This window comes from Fusarium fujikuroi, chromosome FFUJ_chr02 (assembly GCF_900079805.1).
Source record: "Fusarium fujikuroi IMI 58289 draft genome, chromosome FFUJ_chr02".
Lineage (NCBI taxonomy): Eukaryota > Fungi > Ascomycota > Sordariomycetes > Hypocreales > Nectriaceae > Fusarium > Fusarium fujikuroi.
The window spans coordinates 4,613,790-4,630,985 of NC_036623.1; the positions used below are offsets into that span (position 1 = coordinate 4,613,790).

Below are 17,196 nucleotides of genomic sequence, written 5' to 3' on the forward strand. Positions count from 1 at the left end.
CACTCTCCCTCACCATGAAGCTTGCCCACGTTCTGCCCATCCTTAGCCTCGCCGCGCCAATCGCATGCAGGCGCAAACCCGAGACCTGGCCTCCCGGCTTACCTGGGGATGACATGAAACATTTGGGTACCGACAAATATATCAGGCCTCCCCCAGGTTGGAAAGCGCCATCAGAGAAAGAAAAGAAAGCGAGAGAAGAATGGATCGCAGTCCACCGAAGCGTCACCGAAGCACTTGAAGATTTCATGTTTGAAACGACGCGGCCAAAGGCTCGGGACGAGGAACAGCTTAATCTCGGGATGTTGAGCGTGCAAGCGGCCACGGCGAGAGCGGCAGATGGAATTCTTACGCTGGAGGGTCCTTATGTAAGATGATTGCCCGGGTTTGGAGAAGGGTTGTTGAGTGAGAATTATAGTCTAGGGATTCATGTTTTGATCTACTGCATTATTTTCCCAAGGTGAGAATACTCGCGGCTTGGAGATGGGGAGTGGCAGATACTGATTTGGCGTTAGATTGCTGAAAAGTGCGAGAAAGCAATGATGGCTCTTGATGCTCCAACGCTCGCCTGTTCAGACGCCCTCGGTAAAGAGGACAAAGAGAGACTGGCAGAAAATATACGGGATCTCAGATTGATGTTCACAGTACGTATCTACTTCCCCCCCCCCCCCCCCAGCTTCCTCATTGTGACTGACGGGTTTTGGCAGGTGTATGACTACAACTTCAGCCAGAGATGTGTGAATGAAGAAGTAGGGTCTCCGTCTTTGCCACTACCACTAGTCGAAGATATACTATGGCATTTTAAGATGACTGCCGAGCGGTATGCGGGCATTGATGAGTACTGTAGGTCCAAGGGTTTGCATTCTTCTGATATTGAGAGTGGTGAGTAGTGGCTTCAGCTGGTCAGAGCGGCTGGGAGCTGCGAACTGGGGGATGGTTGATTAACTTTGAGGCCCCCAACCGAGGAGCAGGGATGATGCAGCTGGGGTGCAAGGGACGGGCAGTGAAGTCACAGAGAGAGAAGAGAGATTATCGTTCAAGACTGAAAATTGGAATGGACAATTGAGGCCAATTGAATGAGTTTATTGTCAAAGAATAAGCATAAGTAGGGAGTCTGCTCATTGTGTATTGTATCATCATATCGTAACAAACCATAAGCCAAGCCCAAGACCAAGACAGACTGATGCACGTCAATCACACAACCTCCCCCTCAACACGAATCATAAATAACTGTATCCTACCGAAACCTGACTCCAACGTTCCGAAAAAGCAAGCATACATAATTAAAATTTGTTATTTCAAGGTCCTTTTGCACACAGACACTCCCTCACTCCCTTTCTCCACATGCATGTGATGCTGAAACAGCGGTGTTTGCCAACCCAGCAGCACACACACGCAGCCAATAACGTCACATAATCCCGTCAATTGGTATGGTTGCGCCCTACCAGGCTGGCGGTACCTAAGGCGAACCCCCTTTTACCGACAGGTCGGTTCTGCAGGCTGTACGAGGAAGGTGGCAGCATACATGAACATGAACTCGGCCCCCAAATCTCTCACTCTCACGAAAGATGCTGTTTTTGCTCTTCAAGCTGCTTAACACGGTCAATTCCTCCGTCTCACCGCTTCGCATTCCCCGAGTATCTTCGGCTTCAAAAGACCAGATTGTCCAAGAATAGATGATCGTCCGCCAAAGAATTTGGAGTTTCAAGCCTCCTCCTCATCTGCTGTACAGTAGTGTTAAGGGCCACCCCCTGTGAACCAACCTCGCGGGCTCGCTTCTAGCTTCGTCTCCCCGGTCGCGGATGTGATTCCGGTGCATGGGACGGGTCCCGTCCTGTTGGGACCAGGCACTTCGAGTCCCAGATGGTCGGGTCTGGTTCCCCTCTGTCGGTAACGGGAGGAGCCTTTTTTGTGCTTGGCTGTTATTGGAAGGCCCTTATAACTAGCTAGCTGGCCCCCCAAGGATATGCGTCCTTTGCAAACGGGTTTTCATACTTTGTTATGTCAGTTACCATGCATCATCTCTTGTCTGGCGTTGGTGGTTCCTGTGAGTCGACTGAGAGAGTCAACAGTGTGGCGAGACGGGATAGCAGTATTTCTCTTGAGGAGAGTGCCTATACGCGGTATGTTGGTAGCTTTATTTGCCGATGAGGACTAATCGCTGTGAGCAGGGACAATCCTGAGCCTACAAGGACTCCCCTCGTTCCTCTTGAGGGTCAAAAGGTCGAAGACTGCCATGATCCAGACACAGAACATGGATGTACCCTTCCGATGCCCAGTCCCTCCTCGTCACCGTCCGTCGGGACACCAATAGATGTCTATCTTCGGTGCGGCGAAAGTCTCGAAGCTAGGTTGACAAGGCTCGATGCAATCCTGTCTCAAGGTAGACAGACATCTGAACCTGAGAACATATCTCTGTCACCAGAAGCCTCGAGCTGGGATGTCGTCAACACCCCGCAAACACTTGAACCAAAGGTGCCAAGCACTCCTGTGCTTCAGCCTACACAGCTCCCCAAGGCGACAGATCTTCAACCCAAAACGACGGACCCAGACGTCGAAGTGGAAGACAAGATATCCGTCGACCCAAAGACTATGTCTGACCTTCTTCTGTCGGATGCCTCGCAGATGGCCAGTGACAACACAGAGTACAAAGAAGCTTTGATCGAGTATCGAAACTCTGCCAAGCGATCCGGGTATGTGCCCTATTGTTCCATTAGTATTAGGCTGACACTCTATAGGCGTAAGGAAAAGGCTCGCGTTCACAAGGGCCCCAAGCAGCGAAACCTCAAGAACAGGATAACCAAGAGCAAGAGTGTATGATGAGTTGGCGGAATGGACTGACCTGTAGGCTTGTTTGTGTGTACCTAGACTTTAATGTAAGCAGTTTCTGAATGCATTGTTTTCTCAAGCTTCTTCTGTACACTGCGTCAACTAAGGAGTTGCAGTAGGTACAGGCTCCTTGTCTTTGACAACATCAATAGCAAGAAGAAAAGAAAAGAAGACCAGCAGAAGCTAAACTCGTTAGTAACACATTACCAACCCCTCAGTGATACATACCAACATGCTGCATATCCCCAAAAGGTGAAGCTCAAACCCTCCAACCAACGCCTTCCCACTCATCATAGTCCGTTGATGTCTCCAAGTCCGCACTGCACCGAGAAGTATCGTCCCAATCGAGAAGGAATAGCAAGTCATGGCCAACGGCTTCCCTGTAGCGAAGTATCCAAATGCCTGATGTTGACCCTCATGCTGCAGAGAAAACAGCTGTGCTACCACCGTCCCAACCATTGACATTGCGACTGATGTACGAAGATAACCCAGAAACGTTCTCTCGTTGGCTATAACCCCACGTCAGTAACTCTCAACTATATCGCGTCAGTGCATATCAGAAGCCCACCCCACGAACCGAACCACACCCTGTATGCATTCCCATCTCTCAAGCACACATCACAAGACCCCTTTCCTCATGCCCGTCAAAGATATTCCTCCAATCTCCTCTCAGTTCCCTTCGGTGCACATACCTAGATGATCCCTCGACGCCGAAAAGTCAACCTCGCAGCTCACATACTCGTGCCAGAACCTCCCCAGCCTCGACCTCTTCTGCTCCTCCTCCTCCTTCTGCGGCGCAGCGGAGACATCTCCACGCGCGGAGGTGTTGCTGTTTCGGGGCCTTGTATCTGAGTTGTTTCCATCCGACGTCTGAGAAGGGCGATGGGATGGGGGACGATGAGATAGGTCTTGCAGGGAGTATGCTGAGTTTGACCTTGAGCGAAGCATGCTGTGATATGCGCGGATATAGGACTAATCTTGTATATGGGATTGAGGGTTTCTTTGATGTTGTGAGATTGGTTTGGTTTAGTTTGCGAGTGTCAATTGTTGTCCAGCACGTGCGGATGTCGGCGCGTGTAAGCGGATGCTTCCGATAGCCTTGGGCGCCGAGCCGGCCCCTCTTAGCCGGAGGACACACGGAGCATGGGAGATCGATGAGCCGGAATATCTGAAACATTACTCAATTGGGACGTAAACATGAGAGTAAGCATTATAATGAAACATCCAATATCACTAATAGACAATTCATGGATATGTTGGCAATTGTTGTTGACGGTAGAAGCTAGCTCACCTCCGTATGACACGTTAACATTCCAACACCTTCAACGTCAACAAACAAACTACGCACTAACAATCTAAACTCAATGATCTGCTTCCACCTGCATCGGCACTCAAACCGGCTCTCGTACCAAAATACCCCATTCAGCAGCCCGGAATCTATCTCCCTAAACCCCCATCATCAGCAGCATCCTCTTTTAAGCCAAGGCCCGATATCCTCCCCAAGTGCCGAAACTTCCACATGCGGCAACTGCAACGAAAAAGACACATTTGGCTTCCATTACATACGTAAAAGTCATGGTTTTTTTTCTCTTTAATACCGTAATGGAAGGACTTAGCTGGCTTTCCGAGTTCCCCGGCGGTGCGCTCCGACCGACGTTGGGAATAACGGCCCGCAGACCCGTATTTCCCGATTCGTCCACTGCTGCTTATGTCCCAGGCTGTCGGGTTCGCTTCTCTGAGTGTAAGCCCATCATCATACATGAGAGTCCTAAGGAGAAGACGTCCCTCTCAGCTGAGATCATAAAGATAAGACGATTCACAACATCATATCACTTTGCATAAAACATGTGAACTATCCACTTCTAATATATTATTCATCGCACCACGTGTTCTTCTCTCCTTCTTATCTCTCTCTCTTCTCCCCGGAAGCGCCGGTGTCGTCTGCCGCTCTCACGGTCCGTATATACCGGCATCCGTCTTTCTCATCTCTGAAGCCAAAAATACCAAAGTTCCCTATTGGGGTTATTTCACCGGCCTGTTCAGCCGGTCCGTTTAAATACACAGAGGTCAACCCTGCTGCGGGGCTATCTCTGCAAAGTTACTGCTTATTAGTGAGCGGATGCCTATCTCGATGGATGCACATTGAACCCTTGTTCCCTGCGATCGCGAGCTTAAGTCAACCGATTGTGCTTTTTTTCTTTTTTTGCTTATCCCGTTCGCCTCATGTTGCTTGGCTGCAGATGACCTTATGTGCCGCTCGCGTACGTTGCTTGCAGATGGGATGGTATAAGGGAGGCTGCTATCACATTTTGGGTTCTCGTTGATACACACTCTTCTTTTCGTGCCTCGGTTCAACTTGCTTGTGCTGTCTTTGTTCAAATTTGTATATCAGACGTGAAGCACGGCGTAGCAAGACAACACAATACAGGACGGTTTTGACATTTGTGGTAGCACAATGAACGACTCAAACACCCCTTCTACTCCTGATACGGAGTACTCTGCTCCATGTAGTCCCCAGCAAAAGATTCAGCATCTAAGAGATACTCGCTCCGCAGCAAGAGAGAAGCTGGCTAGGCTGACGCTGGTGGAAAAGGCATGAGTTGTTGGTTCTTTGAGTGGCCATACACTAACCCTTCTAGGTCTCACTCCTCACAGCCGCCGACTTTTGGAGAACGAAAGCTATTCCTGAGAAGGGCATCCCTTCAATCAAGACAACCGATGGTCCCAATGGCGCACGTGGTGGCATCTTCGTCGGCGGCACCAAGGTCAGTGACATTCGCCTGATATCGCAAGGATAACTGAGACTGAGCGTGTAGGCTGCACTGTTCCCTTGCGGTATCTCACTTGCAGCAACATGGAATAAAGATCTTCTCTACCAAGTCGGACAACATCTAGCCCTTGAAGTTCGAGCTCGATCAGCTGAAATGCTTCTCGCTCCAACAGTCTGCATGCACCGCCATCCCCTCGGCGGTCGTAACTTTGAGTCTTTCTCCGAAGACCCCCTTCTCACTGGAAAATTGGCAGCGCAATACATCAAAGGTCTTCAAGACAGAGGCGTTGCAGCGACCATCAAGCGTAAACATCGTCAATGACACAATTTGGTGGGAATGTGCTGACATTGAGATAGATTTCGTTGGAAATGAGCAAGAGACCAACCGGCTGACGATAGACTCGCTCATCACTGAGCGTCCCCTTCGGGAGATCTACCTGAAACCGTTTGAGATTGCTGTTCGAGAGGCTAACCCCTGGGCTGTCATGACTTCGTACAACCTCATCAACGGCGTGCACGCTGATCTGAACAAGCACACACTGAAAGACATCCTCAGAGGAGAGTGGGGATACGAGGGGTAACGAAACCATCGCATGTCATGGAATAACGCTGACTTGTCGCAGAACAGTGGTTTCCGACTGGGGAGGCATCAACTCATCGATCGAATCCGTGGAAGCAGGGTGCGATATCGAATTCCCCTACTCTTCCAAATGGCGTCTGGACAAGCTCGTCACAGCCGTCAATGAGGGTCGCATTTCGATTGAGGATATTAACCAAGCAGCTGAGAACGTACTCACGTTGGTGGAACGACTCAAGGGAGGTGATATGTCACCTGAGGCGCCTGAACGGGAAGATGACCGCGAGGAAACGAGGGAACTCATCCGAACCGCTGGCCACGAAGGTCTTACACTTCTCAAGAACGACGGTGGCATTCTCCCTCTGTGTCCCAGATCTACCAAGGTCGCTGTAATTGGACCGAACGCCAATCGACATATTGCAGGCGGTGGTGGAAGTGCAAGTTTGAACCCGTACTACAACACCATTCCGCTTGACAGCATCCGAAAGGTATCCAAGCAGAAAGTCTCGTTCGCCCAAGGTTGTCATATCCACAAGTGGCTCCCCGTCGCATCTGAGTACTGCACCGAACAGTCAGGCAAACCCGGCGTTCACATCGACTGGTACGCGGGTGATAAGTTCGAGGGCAATCCAGTGGTGAAGCAGCGCCGAACAAACACAGATCTCTTCCTATGGGACTCAGCGCCCCTGAGTGAAGTCGGTCCCGAATGGTCTGCCGTGGCCACGACGTTCCTTATGCCGAGGACAACAGGCAAACACACCATCAGCTTCATGAGCGTTGGACCTGGAAAGTTCTTCATCAATGACAAGCTGGTTCTCGATCTGTGGGATTGGACCGAAGAAGGCGAGGCGATGTTTGATGGATCGATTGACTACCTTGTTGATGTCGACATGGAAGCCGACAAAGCTGTTGAGCTGCGCGTGGAGATGACGAATGAACTTCGTCCCATTTCGAAACAGAAGCAGTTTGGCATCACCCACAAATACGGCGGCTGTCGTATCGGGTATAAGGAGCAAGATCAGGTGGATTATATTCAGCAAGCGGTCCAGACGGCTCGCGACGCAGATGTCGCTGTTGTTATTGTTGGAGTCGATGCTGAGTGGGAATCGGAAGGGTACGATCGGCAAACAATGGATCTTCCCGCCGATGGAAATCAGGACAGGCTTGTCGAAGCTGTTGTCAAAGCTAACCCCAAGACCATTGTCGTCAACCAATCCGGCAGCCCGGTGCATATGCCATGGGTCGATCGAGTGCCTGTAATTCTACAGGGCTGGTACCAAGGACAAGAAGCCGGCAATGCCCTGGCGGATGTCCTCTTTGGTATTGAGAACCCAAGTGGCAAGCTCCCAGTAAGTGATCTTCGCCCGTCGTGTATTCCACGCTGACACCAAGCAGAGTACATTCCCCAAGCGAATCGAGCACACCCCAGCATGGCACACCTGGCCCGGCGAGAACCACAAAGTACTGTACGGCGAAGGTCTCTACATCGGCTACCGACACTACGACCACGCCAAGATCGAGCCTCTCTTCCCCTTCGGCCATGGTCTCTCCTACACAACCTTCGAATACGGTCGCCCCGAGATCTCAACGAAGACCCTCACTCCCGATGGCGAAGTCAAGATCACCCTCGCCGTCTCCAACATCGGAACTCGCGCCGGTGCAGAAATCGTGCAGTTCTACGTCCACGATGAAAAGAGTCGCTTGCCACGACCTGAAAAGGAACTTGTGGCGTTTGAGAAGGTGTTCCTTGAAGCGGAAGAGACCAGGCATATTACCATCAAGTTGGATAAGTACGCTGTTGGGTATTATGACGAGACTGTTCCCGGTTGGATTGCTGAGGAGGGCGCTTTCAAGGTGCTGATCGGTGCATCGAGTACGGATATCAGGTAAGTTTCACCAACTCTGTTAGAGATAGCGCTAACCGTGTAGACAATCGACGAGGTTCAATGTGAAGGAGTCGTTTACTTGGGTGTTTTGAAGGAAACTGGGGGAGGATGGCTCGTAAGGAATTCGACAATGGAAGAATACCAAGAGAGTATCAGCTGTTCTTCAAGTCTAGGCGCATCGAGACACCGTGTGCAGAATGTTAAGTCATCATCGAGTGCTTGTGAAGCTTTTTTCGTGCGAGTGTGAAATGTCCCTGAGCACGCATCAGATAACTGTCCGGACGTGTCCTACCAAGTCACAACAACCGTTGAAACGGTTGTATTTGCATGTCACATCGAGCATGAGTTTATGAAGTGCTGGCTTTCGTCAAAGATGCCATTGAATCCCTTGACAAGTCCAGGGCCAAGGGTCGTGTCCCAGTGTTATTCTCATTCTGTTCTTGCATACGTGTTAGGACAAGACTTCGTCTGTAGTTGACGAAATGGACATACCTCATGTATCAAGATTATACTGCCAACGTGCTCTGGCCACGCACGTCGGCGATTGCGCATTTGTCAAGTCTCTGCGTTTTCACATCCACTATTGCCCATCCTAAGATTTTCGACGTCGCCTTGCTCAATCACGCTCCTCACGGTCCTTGCCCTCGGGGCTACGACTCCTGCTTCGTCCTCTGTTCCGTCCACCAGCGCCTCGTCCACGCCCAGGTTTGCCAGGCGGAGGTCGCACGAACGCAAAGTCCACCGAGATCGTCTGGTCGAGCAACTTCTGGTTATGCGCACCATCAATAGCAGCGCGAGCCTCCTCCAGTGTCGTGTACTCAATAAGCGCGTATCCCTAGAATCCCCCCACTGTATCAGCAATCCATCCCCTTGTTCAATGTGTTTTACGCGCTTACCTTGACGTAACCGCTTCTTCGGTCGAGGTTCAGGTGCATGTTCTTGATCTCGCCGTACTCTCCGAAAAGATCTTGTAGGGCCTCCTCGTCTGCTTCTTCGTGGACGTTTGTTACGACGATGATCCAGCCTTCGATGGAGCGGACGGCCGTGGCTTTGGTGTGTGTTTGCATGTCGGATTCGTTTCGCGCGGGGGGAGGGGGAGAGCCCGCCTCGACGTCAACGTCCATTTCCACGTCGGCCATTTTGTCGGGAAGTGGTCTGAGGGAGAGAAAATCGATGTATAGCGAGAAAAGTGCTGTTGTTTGTTTAAGTAACGGGAGCTACCTGCCAGAGTGCAGAGTTCAAGGTGGAATTGTCATCACGTGATGCGAGTAATGAGACCGAAAGCTTTCATGTTCGAATCATCAATTAATCTATTGGAGGTCATGGTCTCGAACTTGTCAGTGGCTTTGGACATAATAGATGCTAAATTTGAGATGTTCTACATCAATCATGATTTTTGGCATTTCCGTCAAATTTGGCATTCTACATCCTCAGGCACCAACAAGTCGAGGATGTCATCCATCAGCATGAGTCACTCGCCGAGAACTCCAAAGAATTTGCAGCGTCTACGATGCCCTCCAGGTTCTGTTTGGCCAAGTCGCCCATTCACCAGAAAATGCCCATATTCACAGTAGCAACATAAATTCCTTGCGCGAACAAATGTTTGTTGTATTGTGACAACTGACACCGGACGCCGAGTAGAGTCGTGTGGCTTCTTCGCCATTTCCTTTTTTATTCTTTTCGTAAGGGGGCTCAGCCTATCTTGCGACCCTGACCCAATCCATCACATCATCCCATTACTGAGTGAAGCCAACCATTGCTGTGTTGAACCGTGTCCGAAAGCCAACATTCCCGATACCGCAAATTCCTGTCGTTTGGACGAGTCGTTTATGAGCCGGGGTTGGGGTTCATCTGCATCCGAATCGTCAGCGCCTGTACCTGTGTGATGTGAATCTCCGGCTTCGAGTCTGCTCACCTTTCTCTTGCCACCAGTGAGGGTAACGTTGACAAAGCGACGGGTGTACTTGAGGCGCTTGAGGGCACGACCCTTGGGAGTCTTGCTCTTCTCCTGCTTCTCAACCTGTAGTAATCGCGATGGTTAGTGATCGAGTTTCGTCGGATTTTCGATGTCGGGGAGCCGTTGTCGTACCTTAGGAGTCTGAGACTTGACCTTGCCTGCGAGAATGTTAGCGACGACGAAAAAGACAATCATCGTGAGGGCGGGCGCAACGTACCGGCACGGGCAAGAGATCCGTGAACTTTACCCATGATGAATGATGTGCTTGGTGGTGATGTGGATGGTAGAGTCGAACGGCTGGCTGAAAGCGCGGTAAGATTTTTGGGTCAATTTGGCAAGTGTGTGGGCGGAAGGAGCGGTCCCTCACGTGAGCGGGGATAAGATGCCCTCGGAATAATTGGGTCCGAGTGGCGGATCAGAATGCTTATGTAATGCGCTTGGAGAGAATCGTCCGCCGGAGAGCGACAGACGTACAATAGCCATACAAGAGCCTGAAATTTTACTGTTTGCTTCTGATGACTTTCAGTTGATCTCAGCGATTATCTTGTGCTGAATTCTGTGTTTCTGTCGCGCTTTGGAGGACCGCGTGTGACGTCATTGAGTAATGAATCTGGCGGGCGGTTTGAGTTCGAACAGCTCTTAACGATATGGTGAAAAATGCCGATTTCATTGTATTGCCAGGCTCCCTCTCACAATAGTGAATACTTTTGTTTCATATAATAGCACAGCAGTTATGTATTGGTGCAAAGGTTACATCGTGTTATTCGGGCACGCAGGTACAAGATGTTGTGTGGCTCGGCATCGTGTTAGTGGCCATCCTGCTGGTCAATGAACATTTTGGGCGTAATAAGGGCTTACATCTGCTTCTTGGCTGCAGTATTGAGGTTCAAATCGTCTTGAATAACTATCGAGCAATCATGTCTCTGGTGTAAGTCTGCAAGCATGAGATATGAGACACCTGTTTCCATCAACCAGCTACCAACTCTGCCTTGAGTGGATTATCACATGGAGTTCATTTGTATCACCCATACATTATGTCAAGCTACATACTCCTTCCTATGATTTCAAAACTACATGCAATCAAAGAAAAGAAAGACCTGGCATTAGATACGAACCTCTGAAGGACTCCAATGCCCGTAGAAATGGTGCAACAATTGAACATAATCATCCCTCGACCTCGCCGTAGGGTAACCTTTTCAAAACCGCTCCTTCAACCGTCCCACCAGCTAAACCCCACTGTCTAGTCCTCCATCACCAAAGCACATGCGGGCATCTATTAAAATCTCAATCAAGGGTATCATTGACTTACATATCTAATTTGGGCGCTTCAACCATGGCCCATCCATAATGTCTTGCATCGCGTTGGCCGTTGACAAAAAGCACAAGAGTGGATGTTTTGCTATATTTACACAGAGCCCCAGATTCTTACAGGGTCCCAGCCGCGTGCATGGGGATGCGAGAATACGAGAGGGACATGAGGCCACGGCCACTGAGACCTGAACCTAACGGAAATATTTCCAGAAAGGAACTGAGACCTTGTCAATGTTTTAGATTGATCGTATTCTTCCTAAGACTTTTCGGGGAGCTGATCGTGCTGTCTGAGGCTGGCAATTGACTCAATCCCTTCTGGATGTTGGGTGGTTGGAATTGAACTAAACAATCCTATGTTGTAGAGAGTTCAGCGTGAGCGGAAGCCATGAGTTAAGATAGACTGATATCCAGCGTTGCCTCAATCGTATCAGGTCAAGTTCGTCGTTATCCGTTCCACCGTCTAACCTTCCAGCCCCAGATGCACGGCCCCAACCGTCCCGATCAATTACACAGAAACTCTAGGCGACCGAGAAACAAGAGACTGGTTGGTAGATCACATCATCGCGCAGCTAAAGTCTGTTGGTTAGCCTCTTAGCCTCCACGATACTTTAGCTATCTCTGATAGCGGGGTGGTTGGATCATGTCATGAGCCCTCTGATTGCTTCTTATCACCATCCATTTAATGGGCAGAAGGCTGGGATAGTTACACCATATGGCTCAAAGGATCAGGGGAATAATTAGAGAGAACAGGCCTGCCACGTTGTGCTACACTCGGTATTGAGTTTTATCGTTATCATCCAGCCTCCATCGCGCATAAGCGGTTCAAGTTTACCGGCCAGCCCCTCCTCCCAGCTCGCTCTACCCGCACGCTTTCTTCCGAGAGGCAAAGCAGAAAAAGACCTAAACGAGCTTCCATGCAGAACGGCTAAACCCCAGAACGTCAATTGCCTCAGTCGATGAGTTCGTATCCTTCCATACTGAGACAAAGTTTCTATTCGTGTAATTGCCTTATGGTTCCATCGAGCATGTGCTGCTATTTTTGGTGATCCCTGTCAAGTCTAAAAAAGGATTCGCTCGCTCTGTAAGGCCACATCGTGGATCACCCTCCCGCAGGTGCCGAACCAATGGCCCCGCGATTTGGGCCATGACACTTCAGCCACGCACGTCTTTAGTGCCCACCTTGTGAGTTCGTATTCAACCCACTGCTTGATTCTTACGAGCATCTTGCAGCTGAGGGTTTGAATCTAGCTGAGAAGGCAAAGAGTGAGGGGAAGAATTGGGAAGCATCAATGGTGATATCGAGAGACATCCAAATAGAATAGCCAGTGACAATTGAGAATCATGATGGATGCAGACATTGTTGGGTTGTCTTGCAGTGATTTACCCCAGTCAGGCTCTCAATGGACCTTGGACGATACTCCAGAAATCGATGCCGCCATCCCACAATGACAATCGCATCACGCACACAAACAGGCCTGATCCATTGTCGCTAGGTTGAGATATCATGATCCTTGGCCCAGACCGTCCCGCTACTCAGCTGGTTTGGGACTGGCCATCTGCAGCTAGTCCAAACTAACTGTAAGCCCAGAAAAAGAACTGCCAACCTGCAGCTGGGATATCGGCATCTTCTTGCTTGCTTGATTCTAAGCTTGTTTGGTTGATTGATTGCCTGACACTGCTTGGCCGGGCCACTCCAGATACAAACCTCAACACGGACGGAGAGCGGAATTGTCTGGAATTTTCGATTTCCACTGACTCTTCTTCCAACACTTAATCTCCCTTGCCCGTCTTCACATCTATCCCTGTTTCTCCCCTTCTAATTTATCTCCTACATATCCATGTAAATGGGTGCATGTTGTTGAGCCCAACCAACGTTGCATCCTCCCGTACCTGACCTCACCGATAACGCTTCCGCTCTTGTGTCACCATATTACAGAGCAATTCCCTCTCACCCAGCCCGCCCTCTTTTATTTCCCGCCTGTACAACAGTGACAAGAAAAAAGTAGGAGGGGAAGCTCTAGCTCGTCTCATCTCGTCTTGAGTCAATCCCACCACATCACGAGATACCCGCATCTTTTGCCCACCGCCTTTGCAACGACCTACTCACGACCGCATCCGTTGCAATTTCTCACTCAAAACCTCCCGCATTCGTTGGGATTTCTCAATTTGTTCAGAAGGAAAAGAAGGAGAAAAAGACGAATTGGAATGACAAGATTCCAAGCAATCTACCAATAAAACTCCAACCGAGACATCGTCACCCGCTTTTGACCTTAGCTCCCGATAACATCTTGCTCCGAACGCAGCAATTTCTGGGCGCATTCGGTCAGATTCACACAAACAAACACACGCGAAAAAGAAGCAGAGAGACTGTCCTCAGTTTTATTATTATTGCGCTTACCTGCAGCAATCGTCCTCACCCCACCTTGTCCAACCCAGCTCACGCGCAATTTCTCCCGACATTTCTTGTCTCACAGGACCTCGCAGCGCTCGCCCGCCAATTTCAGGTCAATGGTTCTCTTGAGCGTGTAGAAACACCCAAATCAAAAGCAGAAAGGCTTTCGTCATGCTCCTCGCTGCTCAACCGCCTCAAGGGCGCACTCGCTCAAATAGCTTGCAGCAAATGCTCGATCTGGAGAAGAAGCTCAATGTAAGCACAGAAACAGGCGGGATTCTGGACGGGTTGGCTGACGTACTCGCACAGTTTCAGCGAACACACCAAGGCTCTGTGCCTCCATCTCCGGCATGCACTGAAAGCAGTGGCTCAGTACCACCCAGCCCAGGCCACCCTCCTCGTCGTTTTGAGCTGGTGCCCAAGGATAAGAAAGGCCCTACGCCTGTTCGAAACTACTCCGCTGTTCCTCCCCCTCTCTTCTCAGCTCCTGAGCGCTCAGAATCGCCAAACATGATCGCCCGAAAGCCTGTCGGAAAGAATCTTTCTCAATCATCCTCATCGGAGCAGCTCAAAGACGACAAGCCCGCTCACAAGACCGTGGCGTTCATGTTTCCCCCTGATGTGGAGGAGCAGCGCTCTGTGTGTCAATCACCCACTTGGGAAGCATACGAGCGTCAGAAGAAGGAGAAGAAAGAAGAGAAGCGACAGGAGCTTCAGCGAAAAGAAGAGGAGAAACGAAAGGCCAAGGAGAAGGAACAAGAATTAGCCATGAACCAAGCCCTCGAAGAAGCTTGGAAGAACGCTCCCAAGCCTCGCGGTCGAAAGCTGAGCAAACCTAAACCGCCTCCTCCATCACTTGGAACTCAGGGGCGCAGCACAACTGAACCGCCTCAAACCACACAAAAGCGACGCTCTCGCTCGTCGAGCTTATTGGGATTCTCGATTGGTAGAAACAACGACGATCCCGAAGAGCCCAGACGCAGTCGTTCCAGTTCTCTCACCTCCATCTTCCGCAAGTCATTTGAGATCAAGCGTGCTTCGTTCGATGAGACCAGTCCTACCGGTTTCTTGGGCGGTAAGAAGCTTGAGAAGAAGAAGGACGACTTCCACCAGAAAGTCCTCGAAGACCAAGCCAAGGGCGACAGCAGAGTTCATCCCGCAATGCGAAAGTCGTTCCTCGGCCATGGGTCGTTTACACCTCTCAAGGTCAATCCCCAGCAGAAAGAGGAAGACGCCAAACGAAGAGCATACCCGCCTATATCCATCAACACATCCGGGGCTAGGGGTCAATCGAAACCGGCCAAGTCGCCTAGTCGAAGAGGCTCAGTCAATATCTATCTCTGGAGCGCTCGAGCTCGACGCGGTTCCGTCAGTGATGATTGCGCAGTCGCTGACACGGACGATGAGGGTGATCAGAACACTGCGCACACACCCGACAGCGAGATTCTGTACAACAAAGCTCAAGGTCTGAACAGACGAGGCGGTCTTTACATCAAGAAGGAGGAGGGCTCGATCAAAGATGGCGAACAAGGCGTTACACCTCGCTCTTCAAACCAGAGCATGAAACAAGCCGCCAAGCCCAAAGACACTGAGAAGCCTCCTCAGCAAGATACCATCACCGTCTCCCGCCCCCCAATAACAAACCCAACACAACCCCAAGCCCGACGCTCATCAACAGCATCAGGCCTCTCCATCCCTCCACCACCACCCCGAAGAAGCTCAAAGCGAGGATCCCTCACACTCCTAACCCGACTCAACAACTCCCAACCAGCGTCCGATGAGGCCAAGAGCGCTCCAGTCGAGTCCTCAAAGTCCAAGGAGAGACTGTTCAGACACAACCCCCCGAGCATCCGTTATGAACAGACTTCGCCGGGCGTGCGACCGAAGCCGATCACTGCTGACTCAGAACCCGCTGTGCCCACGAAATGGAAGCTTAAGGATGCTGCCAAGAGTGCATTCAGCAGAGGTCATTCAGCGCAGAACTCGGTTTCGTCGACGATGAGTGCTTCTTCCAAGATGAGCTCTGCATCTTCTGTTGGGCCGCCTGTGCCACCAAAGTCGGATTTGTCAGTGTCGAAGGGCTTGGCTGGTGCTAATGATGCCCCCATTCGCACTCAGCACGTTCACGCTCCGGTGAAGCATCTCGCTCCAGGAACTACACGCTCACCCATCGGTCGTCGCCCTACGACAAGCTCATCAGAGTCCTCATACTCGGATGGCATCCAAACTGTATCCCCCATGAGCACACCGCACACATCCCCTCCCCAATCCGAGATGGGTCACTCCCCCAGCATCGCAACCATCAAGCCCTCAATGCACGCAACCGCCGGCCCCGTCAGTCCCTACTGGTCCTACACAAACTCCCCCCAAATGGCACCCATCGATCGTTTCGACACCAACCCCTCCGACCCGGAAATCGATCCCATCCAAGAAGCTGCCAACAGCGTGATGGAAGCCTTCTCAAACGCCAACCTCCGCAACTCAACACCCCGCCGAACACCCGTCTCCTCCGACGAGACAAGCTTCGCCTCAGCACCAACATACCCGCCTCTCAAGCACAAGCCCCGAAGCAAAGGACAACTGCGCTCCGTTAAGAGCGGCCATAGGTCGACCGTCTCTGATCCGGAAGCAACAATCAAGACGCTGCGACGGCAATCCAACTTGGAGCTTCAGCACCACGGCGAACCGAGCGCCAAGATGTTTGTCGAGTGCTGCGCTTGCATGCGCTACCACGATATGCCAAGCAGGCTCTACGAAGCCATGTCCAACCCGGATGGAGTACTGAGCGCTGGCTCAACAGATTTCGCGGGGAGCGTGACCATGACGGTCAAGTGTCCCTGGTGCAAGCATGAGATGAGCACAAAGTGCTGCGCTGGATTCGCAGCCATGGTGTACATCAAGGAGCGATTTCACTAAGTTCATGTTCTCGACGAGCATTGATTTTCTTGTGTCTGACTATAGACAAATCTTGCACGACGCAATTTTGCTTTCTCTTATTCTACAGAATTGGCGTAGGTGGAAAAAAGACACGGCTAGTCTGAATAGTGTACAGGTTGCTTGGCTATAACAAGAACCATGGGAATTATTGTATTTAGTTTTTGACGAAAGTTGTAACGAGTCACGATATGATGAATCCAATAAACTGAACTATTATTCAACAAACTCACACGGTCTTGTCTAGACCCCTTGTTTGACGTCACATCCACTTTTCCCCTCTCCAAAGTCTAATCTCTTGAATGCCCTTCTTGGCAACGAGTCTATCGTTGAACTAAATTTGTTGAAAAGCGAACACCTTCCCGTCCAAGAATAGGCCGTAAATCACGATATCGAATGGCGGAGAAACGTGGTGGTGTCTGTTCTCAACGCCAAGACTAGGGTGCGATGACGGGCATGAAGTGAGACAATCTTCTAGAAACGACAAAAAGCAAAAGCAGGAATAAAACATGTGAAATAGAATTGAATAACCTGTTGCTGAAT

General features: G+C 50.6%; 7 protein-coding genes; 4 read left to right on the top strand and 3 right to left on the bottom strand.

Moving 5' to 3' along the window:
- Nucleotides 1–14: 14 nt before the first annotated feature.
- Nucleotides 15–887, top strand: FFUJ_03855 (uncharacterized protein; the record flags this gene model as incomplete). XM_023572926.1 has 3 exons in its annotated part: nt 15–365; nt 513–641; nt 705–887. The coding sequence occupies 3 exons, from the start codon at nt 15–17 to the stop codon at nt 885–887; spliced, it is 663 nt and encodes a 220-aa protein (XP_023426965.1).
- Nucleotides 888–2,010: 1,123 nt separating this feature from the next.
- FFUJ_03854 (uncharacterized protein) lies at nt 2,011–2,817 on the top strand (the record flags this gene model as incomplete). XM_023572927.1 has 3 exons in its annotated part: nt 2,011–2,120; nt 2,169–2,690; nt 2,736–2,817. The coding sequence occupies 3 exons, from the start codon at nt 2,011–2,013 to the stop codon at nt 2,815–2,817; spliced, it is 714 nt and encodes a 237-aa protein (XP_023426966.1).
- Nucleotides 2,818–2,928: 111 nt separating this feature from the next.
- Nucleotides 2,929–3,774, bottom strand: FFUJ_03853 (uncharacterized protein; the record flags this gene model as incomplete). XM_023572928.1 has 3 exons in its annotated part: nt 2,929–3,009; nt 3,055–3,335; nt 3,519–3,774. 3 exons carry the CDS (start codon nt 3,772–3,774, stop codon nt 2,929–2,931), a joined length of 618 nt encoding a protein of 205 aa, XP_023426967.1.
- A 1,507-nt stretch (nt 3,775–5,281) lies between these two features.
- FFUJ_03852 (related to beta-glucosidase) lies at nt 5,282–8,151 on the top strand (the record flags this gene model as incomplete). XM_023572930.1 has 7 exons in its annotated part: nt 5,282–5,410; nt 5,466–5,591; nt 5,643–5,901; nt 5,954–6,173; nt 6,220–7,522; nt 7,569–8,059; nt 8,103–8,151. The coding sequence occupies 7 exons, from the start codon at nt 5,282–5,284 to the stop codon at nt 8,149–8,151; spliced, it is 2,577 nt and encodes an 858-aa protein (XP_023426968.1).
- Nucleotides 8,152–8,675: 524 nt separating this feature from the next.
- Nucleotides 8,676–9,198, bottom strand: FFUJ_03851 (related to RNA-binding protein Y14; the record flags this gene model as incomplete). XM_023572931.1 has 2 exons in its annotated part: nt 8,676–8,894; nt 8,956–9,198. The coding sequence occupies 2 exons, from the start codon at nt 9,196–9,198 to the stop codon at nt 8,676–8,678; spliced, it is 462 nt and encodes a 153-aa protein (XP_023426969.1).
- A 688-nt stretch (nt 9,199–9,886) lies between these two features.
- Nucleotides 9,887–10,267, bottom strand: FFUJ_03850 (probable 40S ribosomal protein S30.e, cytosolic; the record flags this gene model as incomplete). XM_023572932.1 has 4 exons in its annotated part: nt 9,887–9,910; nt 9,975–10,079; nt 10,149–10,174; nt 10,234–10,267. 4 exons carry the CDS (start codon nt 10,265–10,267, stop codon nt 9,887–9,889), a joined length of 189 nt encoding a protein of 62 aa, XP_023426970.1.
- Nucleotides 10,268–13,890: 3,623 nt separating this feature from the next.
- FFUJ_03849 (uncharacterized protein) lies at nt 13,891–16,635 on the top strand (the record flags this gene model as incomplete). XM_023572933.1 has 2 exons in its annotated part: nt 13,891–13,974; nt 14,029–16,635. 2 exons carry the CDS (start codon nt 13,891–13,893, stop codon nt 16,633–16,635), a joined length of 2,691 nt encoding a protein of 896 aa, XP_023426971.1.
- Between the last annotated feature and the right edge of the window lie 561 nt (nt 16,636–17,196).